General features: G+C 41.7%; 1 protein-coding gene across 2 annotated transcripts in view; it reads right to left on the bottom strand.

The window, feature by feature from the left end:
- Positions 1 to 17,932, bottom strand: part of TXLNB (taxilin beta) — an 87,976-nt gene that overhangs the window by 9,675 nt on the left and 60,369 nt on the right. For both annotated transcript variants that reach the window (XM_074397383.1, XM_039467941.2), the window contains exons 5-7: positions 14,133 to 14,327; positions 12,204 to 12,323; positions 7,123 to 7,197 (exon numbers count right to left, since the gene is read on the bottom strand). In XM_074397383.1, coding sequence (XP_074253484.1) covers positions 7,123 to 7,197; positions 12,204 to 12,323; positions 14,133 to 14,327 — 390 coding nt within the window. The remainder of the gene's footprint in view (positions 1 to 7,122; positions 7,198 to 12,203; positions 12,324 to 14,132; positions 14,328 to 17,932) is intronic.

Genomic DNA, 17,932 nt, shown 5'->3' with positions numbered 1-17,932 from the left:
TGAAGAAAGTGTTTAAGACAAACCATTATTTTAACACATATTAATTTTTCTTAAACAAGATAGGAAACTTTGAAGAGGAACATTTCTACTTCCTACAGTTTATTACACCAGTTTTCCACAGATGGAAGTAACAGGTCTTAAGGAAGAGATGCCTTTTTCTAACTTGCAGAGAAGCAGTATATGGATTAGCATTGCCAAGCATGCGGCCCACCAGAAAGAGAGGGAGAGGAGCATTTGTATTGCCAAGTCCTTGATTCCAGTGCTTGCATTCAGGTTGGAAATGGGGGTAACACAATGAAGGAAAGTGTATAAATAATTGATTGTTAGTTACAGTGAGAAAATAAAAAAATCTTATCTTTGAAAATAATGTTAGGGTAGCATGTTTTGAATGGGAGAGGATTTAGTATGGATGATTCAGGTTGGTCAAGCCTCAATTTTCAAATGAATCTTTGGTACTCTTGGGTGTCCAGAATAATCCCAAGTCCTCAAATGGGTACAATATTTTCATACATCACATTTTTTGTATGAAGAAGCAGACTTGCAGCATCCATCAACAAACAAGAGCCCTGGCTGCACTGGAGAGACCAGGAAAGCTGGGTTATCAGCTGGAAGAAGGCACCAACTGGCCAGCTGGTGTTATCAGTGAGACTGTCTTTTTTAAAGTACAGAAAGCACCATAAATGAAAGCAGGCAGATTGGAAAGCTGGCAGTCTTTGGGGGTGGGAGGAGAGAGGGAGTATGTATGAATCAAACCACCTCTAGAGCCCGGAAAATTGCTTATCTAGAATGGGTTTTCCCCAATAATTTGGAGTAGTAGAGATTTTACTGCAGTAGACAGGAATGGTAACAAAATGATAAAATAAATCATTTCCATAGAATATTGACTATCTGAAGTCAAATGACAGCTGATCACCATTTTGAAATAACTCATTAGTACTGTAAGTATGTGACAGAACCAAAATTTGTTTATCATGATTCCTTAACACATAGATTGAAGAAGACAGAGTACAGGGGCATCAGGGAATTTTTGGCCAAGAAGGTGCTCTAGGGTTTTACACACACACACACACACACACACACACACACAAACACACACACATACACACATGCACACACGGTGCCTAAGACAATATTTACTGTTTTTTGTTTTTTTTTTTTCTTTTAAGAGACAGTCTGACTCTGTCACCCGGGGTGGAGTGCAATTGTGTGATCCTAGCTCACTGCAGCCTCGACCTCCTGGGCTTAAGGGATCCTCCTGCATCAGCCCAGAATATCAAGGCTATGGGCACATGGCATCATGTCTGGCTATTTTTTTTTTAACCCAGGCTGGTCTCAAACTCCTGGCCTCAAGCAATCCTCCTGCCTCATCCTCCCAAAATGTTGTGATTACAGGCATGAGCCACTGTGCCCAGCCAATATTTACTCATTATGTGCAATGCACTCTGACATATTCTGTTCACTTGCATTTTCATTTTTCTCAAAATACTGGCCGGAATCCACTGTGGGCTGGAATTGATTTCAGGGCCCACAAATGGGTCAGACCTTTTATTCTGAGACACTCTGCCCTAGGGTTAGCTCTTGGGACTGGCTACCTACCCTATACATCATCCATTGGCCTAGGGTGGGAACAGCTACCCCCCAGCAGCTGTTCCTGGTCACCTCCTATCACAAAATATTTTCATTTGTATTCTCAGCCAGACTCCTTCTATTAACAGTTTTCCTTAATTTCTCCCCATTCTTTTCCCAACTTAATCAGTAACTCTAGCAGAGCTACATGGAGGCCTCAGATACTGTGGTCTCCTGAGCTGGTCCTCCGAATCCCTCTTGCAGCGCTATAGTTGCAGGCTGCAGACAGATGGGTGCAGGAGTGAGCACATGTCTGGTCCATCTCACAGATGCAGCCTTGATGGAATCAGCAAGAACAACCACCCCCAGGACTTTAGCCCCAACATGAGCTAACAGAGCCATTAAAAGCACTCAGGTTAGATTGTCTTCACTTAACTGGATAACAGTGTCATCGTGTCTTACTTTTCCATGTGTACCTGTTATATTTTCTCATCATGTCTCAAAGTCAAGGCTTTAAAAAAGAAAAAGGCAGAGTGCTTTTTTTTGGTGTATTAATTGGGCAGATTTTGTTTCCTTTTCTTATATTTTCTTGTTGCTGGCTCACGAGCATGGAGAAGACAGACACACCCAGAGTTCTAAGAAGTAGTGTCTTGATTCATCACCAGCTCTTCTGTGCTTTTTCTAGTTATGGTTTTAGTTTTGGTTTTCTTTCAATTAAAAAAAGTTAATTGTAGCAAAATACACATAATGCAAAAGTTACCATCCTAGCCATTTTTAAGTGTGGAGTCCAGAACTGCTAAGTATGTTTCCAATGTGGTGCAACCAGTCTGCAGAACTTTTTCCATCTTGCAAAATGGAAACTTTATACACATTAAACAACAATTCCCCATTTCTCCTTTCAGTGACCAGTCTTTAATATTGTGCTTTTTTTCCTATTTGACCTCTTTGTCAGGTAGCAAAAACTGTGGATTTCTCAGATAACTCTAACACTCTCTTCTTCTACTTACTAAACGTCTGTACTTCCTGTTTACTGAATGGATGTTTATTTGATAGTGTCTTCCCTCTCACCGTTATGCTGACATAATGCATGTTTGGTTTCATGTGTCATGTTCCCAGTCTCACTTTGGTTATTTCAGAAAACCATGGAAGGACATCAGAGGTCACGCATAGCATTTCTCCTGCCAGAGGCAGAAATAGAAACAAACTCTCTATGATTAGAACAACAACAAAAATTGCCTCAATATTTCACTTTTTTTTTTTTTTTTTGAGACAAGAGTTTCACTCATTCATCCAGGCTGGAGTGCAGTGGCACAATCTCAGCTCACTACAACCTCTGCTTCCCGGGTTCAAGCACTTCTTGTGTCTCTGCTTCACAAGTAGCTGGGACTACAGATGCCCGCAACCACGCCCAGTTAATTTTTGTATTTTTAGTAGAGACAGGGTTTCGCCATGTTGGCCAGACTGGTCTTGAACTCCTGATCTCGTGATCCTCCCAACGCAGCCTCCCAAAGTGCTGGGATTACAGGCGTGATTTAAATGGGCCAAGTGACAAACACAGTCTTTTCACTGAGCACCAAATTTTAATTAGACATCCAAAGAGTATGGGAAACAACTGTGTCCAGGAATTGTCTTGGTAAACCTGTGAGATTTGGTTTGGGAGTAAGTCCAAGACAAGAATAGGTGCAGTGGTGCTCTCCTCTCACCCTGCAGAGGCATGGAGAGGATTTCAGACCTTAAAGACTCTGATTACATGCTTTTAACAATTACCCACTGATCTTTCCCCTTGGGTAGTATTTTGTGTCCACATCAGATGTTGCTGACTTCCCACATCTACTACTGTCTTCATCCTTATTGATCTAATGAACACTCTATTTGTAGTGACAATTGTATCCCATTGATCATCTCTGACATTTATTCTGTTGCTTTGGCTTGTATAATTGAAAGCCAGACATTGCTTCTCTAAGTGAGAAGCCTGCCACCGATTGGCGAGCAGTTGGCTTATGACTGAAGAGTGACTTCTCTAGGAAAATAACACAATCTGTCCTTGATAATCCTCTTGCTCAGAACTTAGACATGGGGCCTTGGCCTTATGCTACTCCCACTTCTTTCAAGGCAGTGTAAAACCAAAGGAAGTGTGGGACTGCTACGCAAAGGAATGTGTGATAGAGTTGGTTTTCAAAGTTTTAAAAATATAATGCTGATACTTTTTAATGAGGAGCTTGCTTAAACATGATTACACATAGGGATTCAAGACCTCTATTTTCTTCTTGAGGTTTAAGTAATTATGAGAATTTCAAAGGTAACTTGGAGACAAAAAAAAAAAAAAAAAAAAAGACAAAGGAGGGTTCTTGCAACTAGTGAGGCTGCCTGCACTATGGAACACCGTGGGCATTGGATAAGAAGGCGGGGTCAGCTTAGCTTAGGGCCACACTTCTTCACCTCTGTAAGTTCTCTATGCTCATGAACTAGAGCTGAAGAGCATCTTGGGATCATCTTTTCTAGCGGTTCTTCAACTTTTTTGCAACTCAAGACTCCTGTTGTCTCATATTTTCTTATATGAATCCTTGCTTATGAAATACTACTACTAGTTCATACATTAATTAATAGCCCATACTTTTATTAACATTATTGTTATCATCATATTGTGAGTTTAACTAAGCAGAGATTTTTCTCTCTCTTATTGATGAATGTATCTCCAAACCTAGAACCACGCCTAGCACTTAGTAGATGCTCAGTGAATAGTAGTTGAATTAATGATGCTTATTTGGGGCCAGACACTGAGCAAAACGCTTTGCATGCATGACTTGAAAACCAACTACGTATTGCATATGCATTAACTGCATCCTTTTAAAAACTTAACCATAGGCATAATTTCCATCCACAGTTGCTGAGCAAGGGCTGGTGTAATATCAGAAACAACTACATTTTAGATAGTAGCTGCTACCTTACGTGCTGATGTTTTGGAAACGCTAAAAAGTCACAGGCCTTTCAAGGGTTGCAGGCCTCCAGCTTGAGGTCATTGATTCCTTATAGCATTTTCATTTTGCAGACAAGGAAACTTAGGTCCATAGAGGGTTAGGTGAGTTGCACAGGGTCACACAGCTTCTCAGGAAAAGAGCCAGGACTCAACCGGGCACGGTGGCTCATGCCTGTAATCCTAGCATTTTGGGAGGCTGAGGCAGGTGGATCATGAGGTCAGGAGTTCAAGACCAGCCTGGCCAAGATGGTGAAAACCCATCTCTACTAAAAATACAAAAAATTAGCTGGGCACGGTGGCGAGTGCCTGTAATCCTAGCTACTTAGGAGGCTGAGGCAGAGAATTGCTTGACTCTGGGAAGCAGAGGTTGCAGTTAAGTTGGGATCGCGCCACCACACTCCGGACTGGGCCACAGGATGAGACTGCACCTCAAAGTAAAAAAAAAAAAAAAGAGCCAGGACTCTGGCCCAGTGCCTGGACTCATAGATGAATGAGGAACAATAGCAAATCTAGAACCCCTAGTTGATGCTTTTTTAAGTTTGAGGGGGTGTAGGTGGGAAATTAGATCAAAACCTTTATATTTTTATTGTACAGGTCATTAAAGGCCTGGATTGTAATGCCAGCTGAGTGAATCACTCTGTAGCCCAGATAGCCCAGAGTTTAACAACATAATCTACTCTGCTCAAGTTGATTATCTTCCTTTTGCATGGAGGAGTAGAGATTGCATGTAGCAGATGATGTGAATAATGCACAGTTTCCAGTATTGTTTATTGTTCCCTCAAGGCTCTGTGCGGTGAATGAGGCAGAGGTAGAATTAGAGGCCCTGGCTTGATTCCTTGGGCTCCCCCAATCCCTAGACAGTGAGGTCACACCCCTTTTCCTTCTGCTAGACAGCCAGCAGTCAGCCACCCACCCTGCACCATGATGTGATGAGTTCTGTGACTGCCTCAAGGATGATGTTGAGTTTGTAACTCTGAGCCTTTTAATTCAGACATATTATGGTTCTAACGTCTATGTATTTAGTGTATTAAAACAATTCTTCATTATCAGAGAGTAGTTCATACTGGAGAAAATAATTTATTCTTGCATTGCTATATACACATTGCAGAAATATGCTTTAAGAAGACTAGATATGAAAATGTTCCCTGTATTTTTGTCTATGTAGTGATATAATCTGTGATTTTAAGTTTCTTATTTGCTTTTTTCTTTTACAATGAACATGATTGCGTGTGTGTGTTTACAATGAACAAGTACTCAGCTGTCAGCACATAAACATTTACAAATCTTAAATTAATGCTGCCCAACTTGGAAGGTTTCTGATTTCTTTGCCTTCAGTGAATTTCTCCCTCTGACCTCACAGTCCCTTTAGCACTTGGGAGTTTCCCGAGGCAGCAGTGCTACAGCCCTTCTGTGGCTGTGGCAGGATGGTACTCCTGGAACCCACTGGGACCATTATTTAGGAGACGGGCAGAGCCCCAAGGCAGGGGGAAGGTAGGTGGGTCTGGCTTTCTTCCAGAGTCAGCCATGGCATGAGTGTCCAGAATGGTCCCTCCTTTTTTTGAGTCTCAAATAGGAACTCCCAGAGTCTAACAGAAGCACATAAAAGATGCCAGGCAGCCAAATCAAAATGCTTCCTGACTTGCCTGCCACTTCTACCCATTCACCACTGACAAGGCCAACCTCTGATGGCACAGAAACTTGAGTGGTGAATATTTTTCTCCTTTTCTCCTTCCTTCCTTCGTTCGTTCCTTCCTTCCTTCCTTTCCTCCTTCCTTCCTTCCTACTCTCCCTCCTTCCCTCCCTCTCTCTCTCTGTCTCTGTCTCTCTTCTTTCTTTCTGACAGAGACTCACTCTGCCACCCAGCTTGGAGGTGCGGTGACATGATCTCAGCTCACTGCAACCTCTGCCTCCCTGCAACCTCTGCCTCCCGGGTTCCAGTGATTCTCCTGCCTCAGCCTCCTCGGCAGCTGTGATTATAGGCACGTGCCAGCACACCTGGCTAATTTTGGTATTTTTAAAGTAGAGACAGGGTTGTACCATGTGGGCCAGGCTGTTCTCAAACTCCTGACCTCAGGTGATCTGCTTGCCTGGGCCTCCCAAAGTGCTGGGATTACAGGTGTGAGCCACTGTGCCTGGCCTCATTTTCTTTTTATGACAAATAATATCAAAACACGAGGACATTTTAAGAATCGCCATTCATAGATGGTGCATCTGAGCAGTTTAAGTTTTCTTCTTACCTTAACAGGACAATGAGAGGGAGACAGGGAAAATAAGGAGCGCGAGGTGGGAACCCGGACAGCGGCCGACTCTGCGGCCCACTGTGCTGCCTGCCATCCTTTGTCTGTCAGCAAGCCTTGGACTGGGCGGGCGCAGAACATTTCTTTTTCACAGATATAGTATGGTGCTTGTATTTTTACTTAAAAATAGTAATAAATGTGAAGTTGTTCTTCGTTTCCAACTCCCATCCCCCATCCCCTGCCACAGATGAGGACTTCTGCCACCCACTTTGGGCCCCAGCCTTTTTATCTGGGCACAGTAAGGACAGCGCCCCCATGCCTTGTCCGCCCCCCCGAGCTCACCTGAGCCTGCAGGACTGTCTCTTGTTCCTTCAGCACTTTGGCCTGAAGTTTCCACTCTGCCGCCTGGTTCAGCAACTATGAGAAGAGTGTGTGGAAAGATGATCAGATTGGCCTCTTAGATTACCATTGGGCTGTAATTTGTCTATAAAATTTAATAACCTGCTCACGAACCTCCTTAAGTAATTTTTTGGAACTTTGAAAAGAATTTAAGAAAGCTCAAAACAAAACAAAACAAAACGAAAAACAGGCCCAGCGTGGTGGCTCATGCCTGTAGTCCCAGTAATTTGAGAGGCCAATCTGGGAGGATTGCTGGAGACCAGGAGTTCGAGACCAGCTGGACGGCATAGGGAGACCTTGTCACTGAAAAAAAAAAAACTACAAAAATTAGTCAGGGGTGGTGGCGCATGCCTGCAGTCCCAGCAACGCGAGAGGCTGAGGCAGGACGATTACTTGAGCCCAGGAATCCCAGGTTGCAATGAGCTTTTCTGGCACTGCCACACTCTAGCCTGGGCAACAGAGTCAGACTCCATTTCTAAAAGAAAGAAAAAGAAAGCCAAGAAAACAACTGGTCTAAAAAAGTTGGATTCTCAACTATAAACTAGCAGTTTTAATGAAAAAAATAAAAAAGAAAAATAGTCTCCAGCTCAACTATGAATCACACAAAATTTATCTTCCCACCACATTCTGGAACCTTCTCTAGCAATCCTGGCCAACAGTCATTCAGCCTCTGCTTGACCTCCCCAGAACATCCCCACTTGGGGCACTTTTGTCAGCAACTTTTTTTTTTTTTTTTTTTGAGATGGAGTTTCGCTTTTATCGCCCAGGCTAGAATGCAGTGGTGTGATCTCAGCTCACTGCAACCTCCACCTCTCGGGTTCAAGCGATTCACCTGCCTCAGCCTTCTCAGTAGCTGGAATTACAGGCACCTGCCACCATGCCTGGCTAATTTTTGAATTTTTAATAGAGACAGGGTTTTGCCATGTTGACTAGGCTGCTCTTGAACTTCTGACCTCAGGCGATCCACTGCCTCAGCCTCACAAAGTGCTGGGATTACAGGTGTGAGCCACCGTGCCTGGCCAACAACTGTTTCTTTGTAGTAGACCCAGAATTATTCTCCTAGACCACCACTGTTGTCTACCAAAGCACACGTGATATAATAAGAAATATGTATGTCCTTGATCTTTGTCCCTGATTCCTGACACAGAGCTTCTAACATGCATCAGAATCTCCTACAGAACATACTGAAATGCAGATGCTGCTCAGATAATAGGATTTAGGAAGTACAGGGTGTGAGTGAAATCTGTGCTTAGAGAAATTACCCAGGATGGTGTGGATATTGGTGGTCTGTAGATTACATTTTGAGAAACATGGGTTAGAAATTTGACCTATTGGTCTAAATCCTGGCCCCTGACAGCTGATGGCTTAGATTGAAAAGGTGATTTGGGCATCAAATGACACACTCATATATAAGCTTGTAATTTTAACTTAAGATGAATGTCCACTTATTTATCAATTTTGAGGTAGGGCTGTGGTCTTTGTTTTGGGTATGTATTTTCTGATTGGAGTCCAGAGAGTTTTTTGTTTTGTTTTGTTTTGTTTTGTTTTATTATTATTATTTTTTTAAATCACAGGTTGTTGAGTTTGTGTGTGTGTGTCTGTGTGTGTGTGTCTGTGTGTGTGTTTAGCAATAGTGCTGGAACCTAAAAGTACTTGTGAAGCAGCTTGACTGGATAATTCTCTAGAGTTTTCCACTTTCCACCCAGTCTTTGACAGCTACTCGTATCTAGTTTGACAGTTGTTTTTTGCCGTTTGCTTGCATTTAGTCTTTCAAAGCACTAAGCACAATTTGCACAAGCAGTTTTTTGTTTTCATACATGTATTTCATCCGTTTATGTAACATCCTGTTGATTTACACAAAAGCAAGTGCCATTGGAAAGAAAAGGTTTGTGCAAAGAGCGGATTCTCGGTAAGCTCCACCTTACTAAATGGGAGCAAATATCTGTAGCCCTTCCAGAGAGTGGCTTGGTAGACCTGTGAGTCAGCATGTTGTGGGCATCTGTCAGTGTGTTTTACAGAGACGATAATGAACATCAGAAATCAATTTGGCTAGTCAGTCTGGTGTCAATCAATTAAGAAGTTTCTCGGCTGGGCGTGGTGACTCACGCCTATAATCCCAGCACTTTGGGAGGCCGAGGCAGGCGGATCTCCTGAGGTCAGGAATTCGAGACCAGCCTGGCCAATGTGGCGAAACCCCATCTCTACTAAAAATATAAAAAATTAGCCAGGTGTGGTGGCGGGCACCTGTAATCCTAGCTACTGGGGAGGCTGAGGCAGGAAAATCGCTTGAACCCAGGAGGTAGAGGTTGTAGTGAGCTGAGACTGTGCTATTACACTCCAGCCTGGTCAACAAGATTGAAATTCTGCCTCAAAAAGAAAAAAGAAAAAAAAAAGAAATTTCTCTTGTATTTGGAGATAGGTTGATTTAAATTTTCAACTTTTAGTTTATCCCTATTGTAAAAACTGTCCATGAGGTCTATGTATTACTTATGTAATCAGAATCAAAAAGAACAATAAAATCATTATTCTTAAAAACTTGAAAGCATCTTTTTCCTCATCTAAGTTTGTCTTTTTCCCATGACCCAACCTCTCCATTTGTAAAATGGGTTGTATTTGTTCCTGTGTGCCTTCCGGAGTGCAAGGAAGGTTGGTTCTCATAGAAGTGCAACTGACTGTTCCTGTGAGGGGACTAGGCAGCTGCAGACTAGAAGCTTTACAGTGTCCCCTCTGGCCATCTGAGAGGACTGGTGGCACTGTGCCTGCTTATTGTGAGCTGGCTATGCAGCCTTGTGACTGGTGACCCCTGATCTCAAGGGAGGCTGTTGGCTGCCTATTCTGCCTGGGTGACTTGATATCTCATCACTTCCAAAAAGAAGTGCCAAGCTGCCACCCAGGTGGGTGGTGAGCTTCGAAGAACTGAGGGGAGCTCTGTCTCTTTGACTCAAATCTGTTTTGCTGAACCAGGGCAGGGTGCTGGTTTCTTGCTAAGGCTGGGTCGTCTCAAACCTGCTCTCCAATGTCTGTCATGTGCATCTTTATCTAGTTCTTTCTCTGTCATGTCTCCTATGTTATATCACCAAGTACTGATATCTTACGGGAAGCATATTTTACCCAAAGGGTAATTACACCAATGGTGGAATTTCTGTTCTCTTGGATTGTCAATAACAATTGAATGTTTTATTTTTTGCTTTGAGAGCTAGGTTGTAGATGGATTTAATAAATTAATCTGTTTCTTAAGAGAACATGACTTCTGATTTGAAATTATCCACTCTCCACCAGGTTATGTTGTCCAAAATTTGTCTTTTTGTTGCCATGTTTGAAAAGTTATTTTACAATTACTATTCTAACCAATTGAATTGATTCTGGTCCGATTTTAGGTAAATGAAAAGCTCAAGATCAAAATGGGAAATGGCCAAGTGTGAATAATTGGTCCATGGACTATGATTTACCTCTCTCTCAGCCCAGCAACAGATGAACCCTTCAACTCATGCCTCTGAAACACACATCAGAGTGTGATGCACCCTCAGAGAGAATGTGGGCTTTGGGAACAGAGGCACATAGGATCGAAACACATCTTGCTCAGTCAGCAGTGTGTGACCTTAACAAGTTGCATTTCTTCTTAAAGCCTCAATTATCTCATCCATAGAATGGCCCTACAGCTTTTTCGGGGGTGCTTGAGATTAATGAAATATCAATAAACACCACCTCTCAGTTTCCTCAGCCCCAAACTCAGGAGGCATCCTTGACTTTCGCCTTTTCTCTTTGTCACCAGACTCAGGTCTGCAGTGCTGCCTATTGATTTTACATTGGAAACAGCTTTCATCCATCTCCACCCCTCTTCTCTGCTGCCATGTCCCTAAACCAAGCCATTGTCATATTTCACCTGGATTGCTATAGTAGCCTCCTGTCTTCTTGCTCTCTTGTCCCTCTGCGGTCTATTTTCCACCCAGGAGCCAAATGAGTCTTAGCAAATGCAGAGCAGATTGTGTCATCACTTCCTTTGCAGAAGTACCCAGTACTTTCCCATTATATTTAGAATGAAATCCAAATGACGTTTTCAGCCCTACGAAGCTACACCGTTTGGCTCCTGCTTACCTCTCCAACTTCATTTTGAACCTTTTCCCTAGGCTGTTGCTTCCCTGACGTTTTCCTGTTTCTGGAGCACGCCAAACTGGTTTCAGCATCAGGGCCTTTGATGCTGCAGACGCTGGAGACAGACAGCGCTCCAAGTGGCGGCTCCTCATTGGGCAGGGCTCAGCTCAAGCATTCTTCCCTCCAGGAGGCCTTCCTGGTCGCTCAGTCTAAAGTACCTCCCCTTCTTTGGCCTCTTCTCAGTTTCTCCTTATTTCCTTAGCAGCAGTCATTATTGTCTGAAATGACCCTTCCCCGTTTGTTTATTGCCTATCTCTTTCCAGTTAGACTCTAATCTCCTTGGTGGAGATGGCCCTTCTGTCTTGTTCACGGCTATGTCCTGTGGTGCTTAGCAGATAACAGGCCCTTGAAAAACATGTGTCGAATGGATGAATGACTATTTTATGTAAAAAGTAGTGTAGATACAATGCCTTAGACTTGGGTGGCTAATTTAGTTCTCCATAGAAGCTGGGGCTCTTTCTCCATCAGTCTAGTGTTCTTTCATCACCGTAAAAACAACTTGCGGCCGGGTGTGGTGGCTCATGCCTGTAATCCCAGCACTTTGGGAGGCCAAGGTGGGCAGATCACGAGGTCAAAAGATCAAGACCATCCTGACCAACATGGTGAAACCCCGTCTCTACTAAAAATACAAAAATTAGCCGGGCGTGGCAGTGCGTGCCTATAGTCCCAGCCACTCAGGAGGCTGAGGCAGGAGAGTTGCTTGAACCTGGGAGGTGGAGACTGAAGTGAGCTGAGGTCACACCACTGCACTCCAGCCTGGGCGACAGAGCGAAAGTCCATCTCAGAACAAACAACAACAAAAAACCACTTGCTTAGATAGCCTCTGACACTGAGGTAGACCAGATATGCACAGTGACTAAAGTGATAAGTACATATTCCTTCTCTCGTTTGTGTTGCTCCTCTGCTTCCTTCATCATTTCTTGTGCCTGCTCGAGCTTTGCATCCACCAGCTTCTGCTGTAGTTCTCTGTGCTTAAATATTTTGTCCAGATGCTAAGAAAAATAAAGTATACATAGAAAGTTTGGTTTATTATTGGTGCTTAAAAACACAAAATAAATTCGTATTAAAACATATTCTCCAGGTTTTAAGATTTAAAAGAAGAGAGGGATAAATGTATTGGCATCGCTTATGGCTTTACACTAAAGCTGTAGATTGGTGAACCGCCCCGCCCCCCAACTTTGCACCACACACACAAAGGTAGCTACAAAAGGTGGAGGCACCAGAGTTCAGCAGTATGAATGCCAAAAGATCTATACAATATTTTTCTAAATGTGGTAACTATTAGATACGATGCTATTGATTATGCTAGACAGCACAGACAATGATGTATCAGTATACAATATACAGGGGCTGCAGTTGTATCATTTGTAATTTGGGTCTTTCTGTGAATGTAAAACCACTTTGAATCACAACATTAGTGCAGTTTATCATCATGAATTCTCCACATTCTTGCCTCCAGTGTTGTGAAAACGCCTTGGGGTGCCAGCATGCGGTCTGAGGTCTGGGAGTGAGGCCTGAGCCCCCTGAATTCTACTCTGTTGCTCTGGTGGGGATGACAAGCCAAGGGTCACCGACAAATTGATTTGCCAGTGTGCAGAACTCGCCACAACTTTTGACCTCTGGACTTGTTTGGTGAAGGGAAACCTCCAATTCTACTTCAGTATGAACAACTTCCTGGTCACTGGGAGGCCCGTCAGAAACAGGACATGGAATTCTACCCTTGGGCTTTGCCTAGAACCAGTCCCAGGAAGATAAAACCAGTATACCAGTCTGTTCCCATCTGAGAACTCTGTGAAGCATATGGACCGTTTCCTTTCCCTCCTTCCTTTCTTCTTTAGTCTGAACCTCCATTCTGGAGCTGGATTGATCCTCGTGACAAGATAAAATGGTAGCATGGCATTCTGGCTTACTGAGAGGAGTTTCTTGATTTACCTAACCACTGCGACCATATGCTACTGGCTCAGTTTTGTGCTTGATAAAGTCTTAGCATGCTGCCAACAGAGTCACTTTGACTGTGTTATGCTACATTTTAAAGAAGAGATTTAAAGTTTGGGTGGGATAGGGAAGGATATATGATATATCAAAATCCCAAGAGGTTATCTGGAATCTCAAAAATAACATTAAATATTAAAATATGATTTGGGGATAACAAAATACCTTGATTGTCACCCTAATATAACCTATTGAAAGTAAAAGGCTTTTGGCTCTTGGGACTGTGGGTATGTGGTTTAATCTCTTAGCTTCTGCTTCCCATCTATAAGATGTGGATGATATATTATTATCTAGTACATAAGATTGTTGAGGTAATTAATGCCATACGGTATGTCAAGTACAGCGCTTAGCACATTGCCTGATAACAAACTAAGCACTGAATGAATGACATTATTATTACAATGATTACATTATTATACGATTATTGGTCTGCTGGGGTATGTTGAATACAGACTTAATTTAGATGACATGGCAATTCTTAAGAGTGCATGAGTTATTTTTGGCTACACAAGAGGGTTTTTAAAAGGCTGAGAAATATTATTTTCCAGGAAAACTTTGCCCACAGCCTATCACTTTCTATTTATTGCCTTTACTTTGCAGTGATGCCAGTTTTGAAGAAATCCCATCTGACTTTCAGTCAGGTATTTTGCAAGACCATCTGTCTTCATTTTGGCTAGTCAAGGAAATCCAGTCCTAAGTATTAATCAGTTGAGAGGGCTGGCCGTAACTGTCTTATTAACCAGGCTCCCACCTTCACCACCCAGATCCCGATCTGTGTACTGTTCTAAGTTGTTTGATGTGGTACTCACCTCCTCTCTGAGCTCATACTGATCGATGATGCTTTTCAGCTTTTCTGCAAGCTCTGTGTTCTCCTGACAGAGTTTCATATTTCGCTCACTCTGCTGCTCAATCTGGCCCTGGATGTCCGTGAGGGTACTCTGGAAATGACTTGTGATTTCCTTCCTTTTCTCTTCTTCCTCACGTGCCCGCTGAAGGGCCTCTTCCTGCAGATAAAAAGCAAAACATTTTGTTTAAATGCACCCTGGGTTTATAGAATGCAGGATTAGGTCACCAAAAGATTAGTGTGCAGAGTAAGTGGGACTTCTTTTTTTCTCAGTTCTCTAGAACTAAAGCTGCCCAGCCCCCAAATAAATGTATGAGTAAAGGTTTCAGCTGTGAGTACGCAGTTACTCAGAGCAGGTGCTGTGAAGGCCTTGAATTTGTAGTCGGTGATGAATAGACTTGTTTTAAAGATGACAGGTCTCTTGCCGAGTGAATGAACTGCAGCGATTTCTAACAAACACACAGTCACACAGTTTTGAACTCTTGGCTGTGGCCTGAGAAAACAGCCCCTTGAGTTTACTGATTGATGAGACAGATCATGTGTTTCTTTGGGTTGGTAAAGGAAAAACCATAGATCTTATATTATAAAGACATGGCATATTAACCACATAATTGTATTACCCAAGTTTTGTAAATATAAGTGATCACAATAAAAATTTTCTCTTCATGAGAAAAAACCTTTCATCAAAAAGCTTTAAAAAAGGAAACTAAGATAGCATAGCTCAATTACAGCCATTCAAGAAGATAAAAGGGAATCTTTCCAAATATGCTAGATATTATTTTGTTTTTGAAAGAACAATCATTAAATGTGTCACAAAGGGTAATTAAAATGTTCAATGTAAATTTTGAATCTGAAAGCAATATTAAGTTTCAAATCTTCTTTAACTCTAAAGTGAAACATCTAATTTTCCTTCTTCTGCTTTGTTAACATTGAAGAATTGCAAATTAACTTTTATATCATTTCTGTTCTCTTTTCTCCGAAATCAAAACTCTCCATTCATTGCTAACCACTGACAATGAGCTCCAATTTCCTTCATATCTATATTGGGAATTGCTTTGTGATTGTTATTCTCATTCTTTTCAAATAAAAGGGTTTAATCTTGCTACATCCTACCAAAGATAGAAACACTTACGTGGCTGACAAATGATACAGACATTTTAGGATTCCTTTCGGTTCTGATTAATTGTTAATATGAAAGCTCGCTTTGTTGTTGGCAAGTAAAATTATACTGCATTTGATTTGCCTACCAAGTTCAAATTATGTAACAGGATTTTTAAAAAGAAATAATAATTTTTAACAGAAGTAATTGTACAGACCTTTATCACAACAGAATAATGTGATCAAATTAGAAACTGATGCTGAAAATATATGCTCTAAAAATATTTTAATTTGCTGGCACGGCAGCTCACTCCTGTAATCCCAGCACTTTGGGAGGCTGAGGCAGGCAGATCACCTGAGGTCAGGAGTTTGAGACCAGCCTGGTCAACGTGGTGAAACCCTACCTCTACTAAAAATACAAAATTAGCTAGGCATGGTGCCACATGCCTGTGATCCCAGCTACTCGGGAGGCTGAGGCAGGAGAACTGCTTGAACCTGGGAGGCAGAGGTTGCGGTGAGTGTAGACCTTACCATTGCACTCCAGCCTGGGCAAACAAGAGCAAAACTTCGTCTCAAAAAAAAAAAAAAAAGAAAGAAAAAATTGAGATATACATATATATATATAGAGAGAGAGATATACATATATTTATTTATTTATTTAAATTTATCATTGGGTTTCTTCTTTCATCTACAATAACGCATTTCCTAACTCTAATGTGACTCCTGATATCAGAATCGTAACTTATTCATGTTATAAGCGTTTATTAAGCAACATCTCCTCAGGGGTATTGAAGATATCTGTACTTCCTAAACTGAAGAAATAAACTATCCAAGATGTTATTTTCCCTGAACTTTGTATACCAACCCTTACTATATGTGTTTTGCTAAAAATAATTATGGCTACCAGCTAAGAACAACTAAATACATATGTATGATTGTGATTGTTTCCTCATTGGTCCTGATTAGCTTAGAAGTCAGCAAGTTTGGAATCAGAACTACAGACCATGATTTGAATTCCATTTGTATTTATAAACATTCTGTGAATGAATGAATCAACCATCCCATGCAAGTCTGAGGTTTTTTTTACTGGGAACTGGCTATAGAAAGAAGATACAGATGTTAGGATGGCGCTAAATAAATGTCAAACTAACAATCATAACCCCCAATCCTAGCCAAAAAAAATGGCATTTTGCATTTTACATTATATTGGGTTTTGTTGTTGTTGTTGTTTGAGATGAAGTCTCACTCTGTTGCCCAGGCTGGAGTGCAATGGTGCAATCTCATCTCACTGCAACCTCTGCCTCACAAGTTCAAGTGATTCTCCTGCCTCAGCCTCTGAAGTACCTGGGATTACAGGCAGGCATCACCACATCTAGCTAATTTTTTTTTATTTTTAGTAGAGATGGGGTTTCACCATGTTGGCCAGGCTGGTCTCAAACTCCTGACCTCAGGTTATCTGTCCACTTTGTCCTCCCAAAGTGCCGGAATTACAGGCATTGAGCCACTGCACCTGGCCTATATTGTTTTTCAATGAGACAGAAAGAAATCCAGCAAAATCTTCTAAAATTTTACTCCATTGATAAAGGATTTCAGTCATTTGGACAGTGTCTGAGATAAAATGATCTTTTCTTTATCAACTACATTATTCGAAGTCAAAATAATGTCAATAAAATTGAGGGATAAAGTCTGAGACAACAAAGGAAAAAACCTTGCAAGCATCACTGTCCATCTTCCAGCTGGTGCTGTGCCTGGCACATAATCCATAGGTATTCCGTAAATGTTTATTTAATGAATCAATGAATTATTAATTTATGTACAGACATGTGAGTAGCTTGGACTAGATCATTCCTACAGTCCTTTCCACATTAAAATTCTTTGATACTCTGATAACAAACACTTCTTATTTCTTTAGGAAAATCATGCTCCCTGCGACACTTATCCCTCTCTAACCAGGCAGTTCTTTTTCAGTATAGTTTGAGGCTGAGATTTATCACTTCAGATATATGTAGCATTTTGTTGAAACAAGCCCATGTCTCAGACTTTCATCAGTCCTTTCTTACATCATCCTAAAGTGTGAGGTTGTGTGTGTGTGTTTGTGTGTGTTTGACTCATTAAGGAAGCAGTTTTAATAAAGAAAAGTAAAAGCTAAAATTCGTGATGGTGGAAAGACCTAGTTACACATTGTCTTCCCAAGCTCCCAGCACGTGGATTTAGATTCAGGTGTACTTAAGCTGTTTCACTAGTATGTCCAAGGAAGCTCAAATCCAGTTGACCCTTCTGCAAATAACAACTATAAACTCCGGATGAAATGCAAGAAATGACGACACCAAAGAGTAAACAAAATCAGGCAGACTCTGGAGGGAAGTTGGCACTTGTATATATGTTTCCCATTTTTACAGCTTTCAGTTTGAGAGAAAAGTGCTGTTGATGGGAGCATGAGGTGGGCACAATTCTCATGTAAGATGTACAATCTTTCATGTTGGAAGAATAAGAATACAGAGCTCTGGACAACTGTAGTCCCTCAACAGTGAGGGGGAGATGATCCAAAAAAAGAGAGAGTCAGAGAAATAGAGCCCAGATCCTGTGAACAAACTGTACTCAAACCTGACTGGCCTTGAGCCACACATTTGTAAAGTAGTCTAGCTGAGTAAGAAAGGACTGAACTGG

The sequence above is a fragment of the Saimiri boliviensis genome, chromosome 4, assembly GCF_048565385.1.
Source record: "Saimiri boliviensis isolate mSaiBol1 chromosome 4, mSaiBol1.pri, whole genome shotgun sequence".
NCBI classification, from domain to species: domain Eukaryota; kingdom Metazoa; phylum Chordata; class Mammalia; order Primates; family Cebidae; genus Saimiri; species Saimiri boliviensis.
The sequence above is the reverse complement of the archived record's forward strand: the minus strand, read 5'-3'. Positions and strand labels throughout refer to the sequence as shown.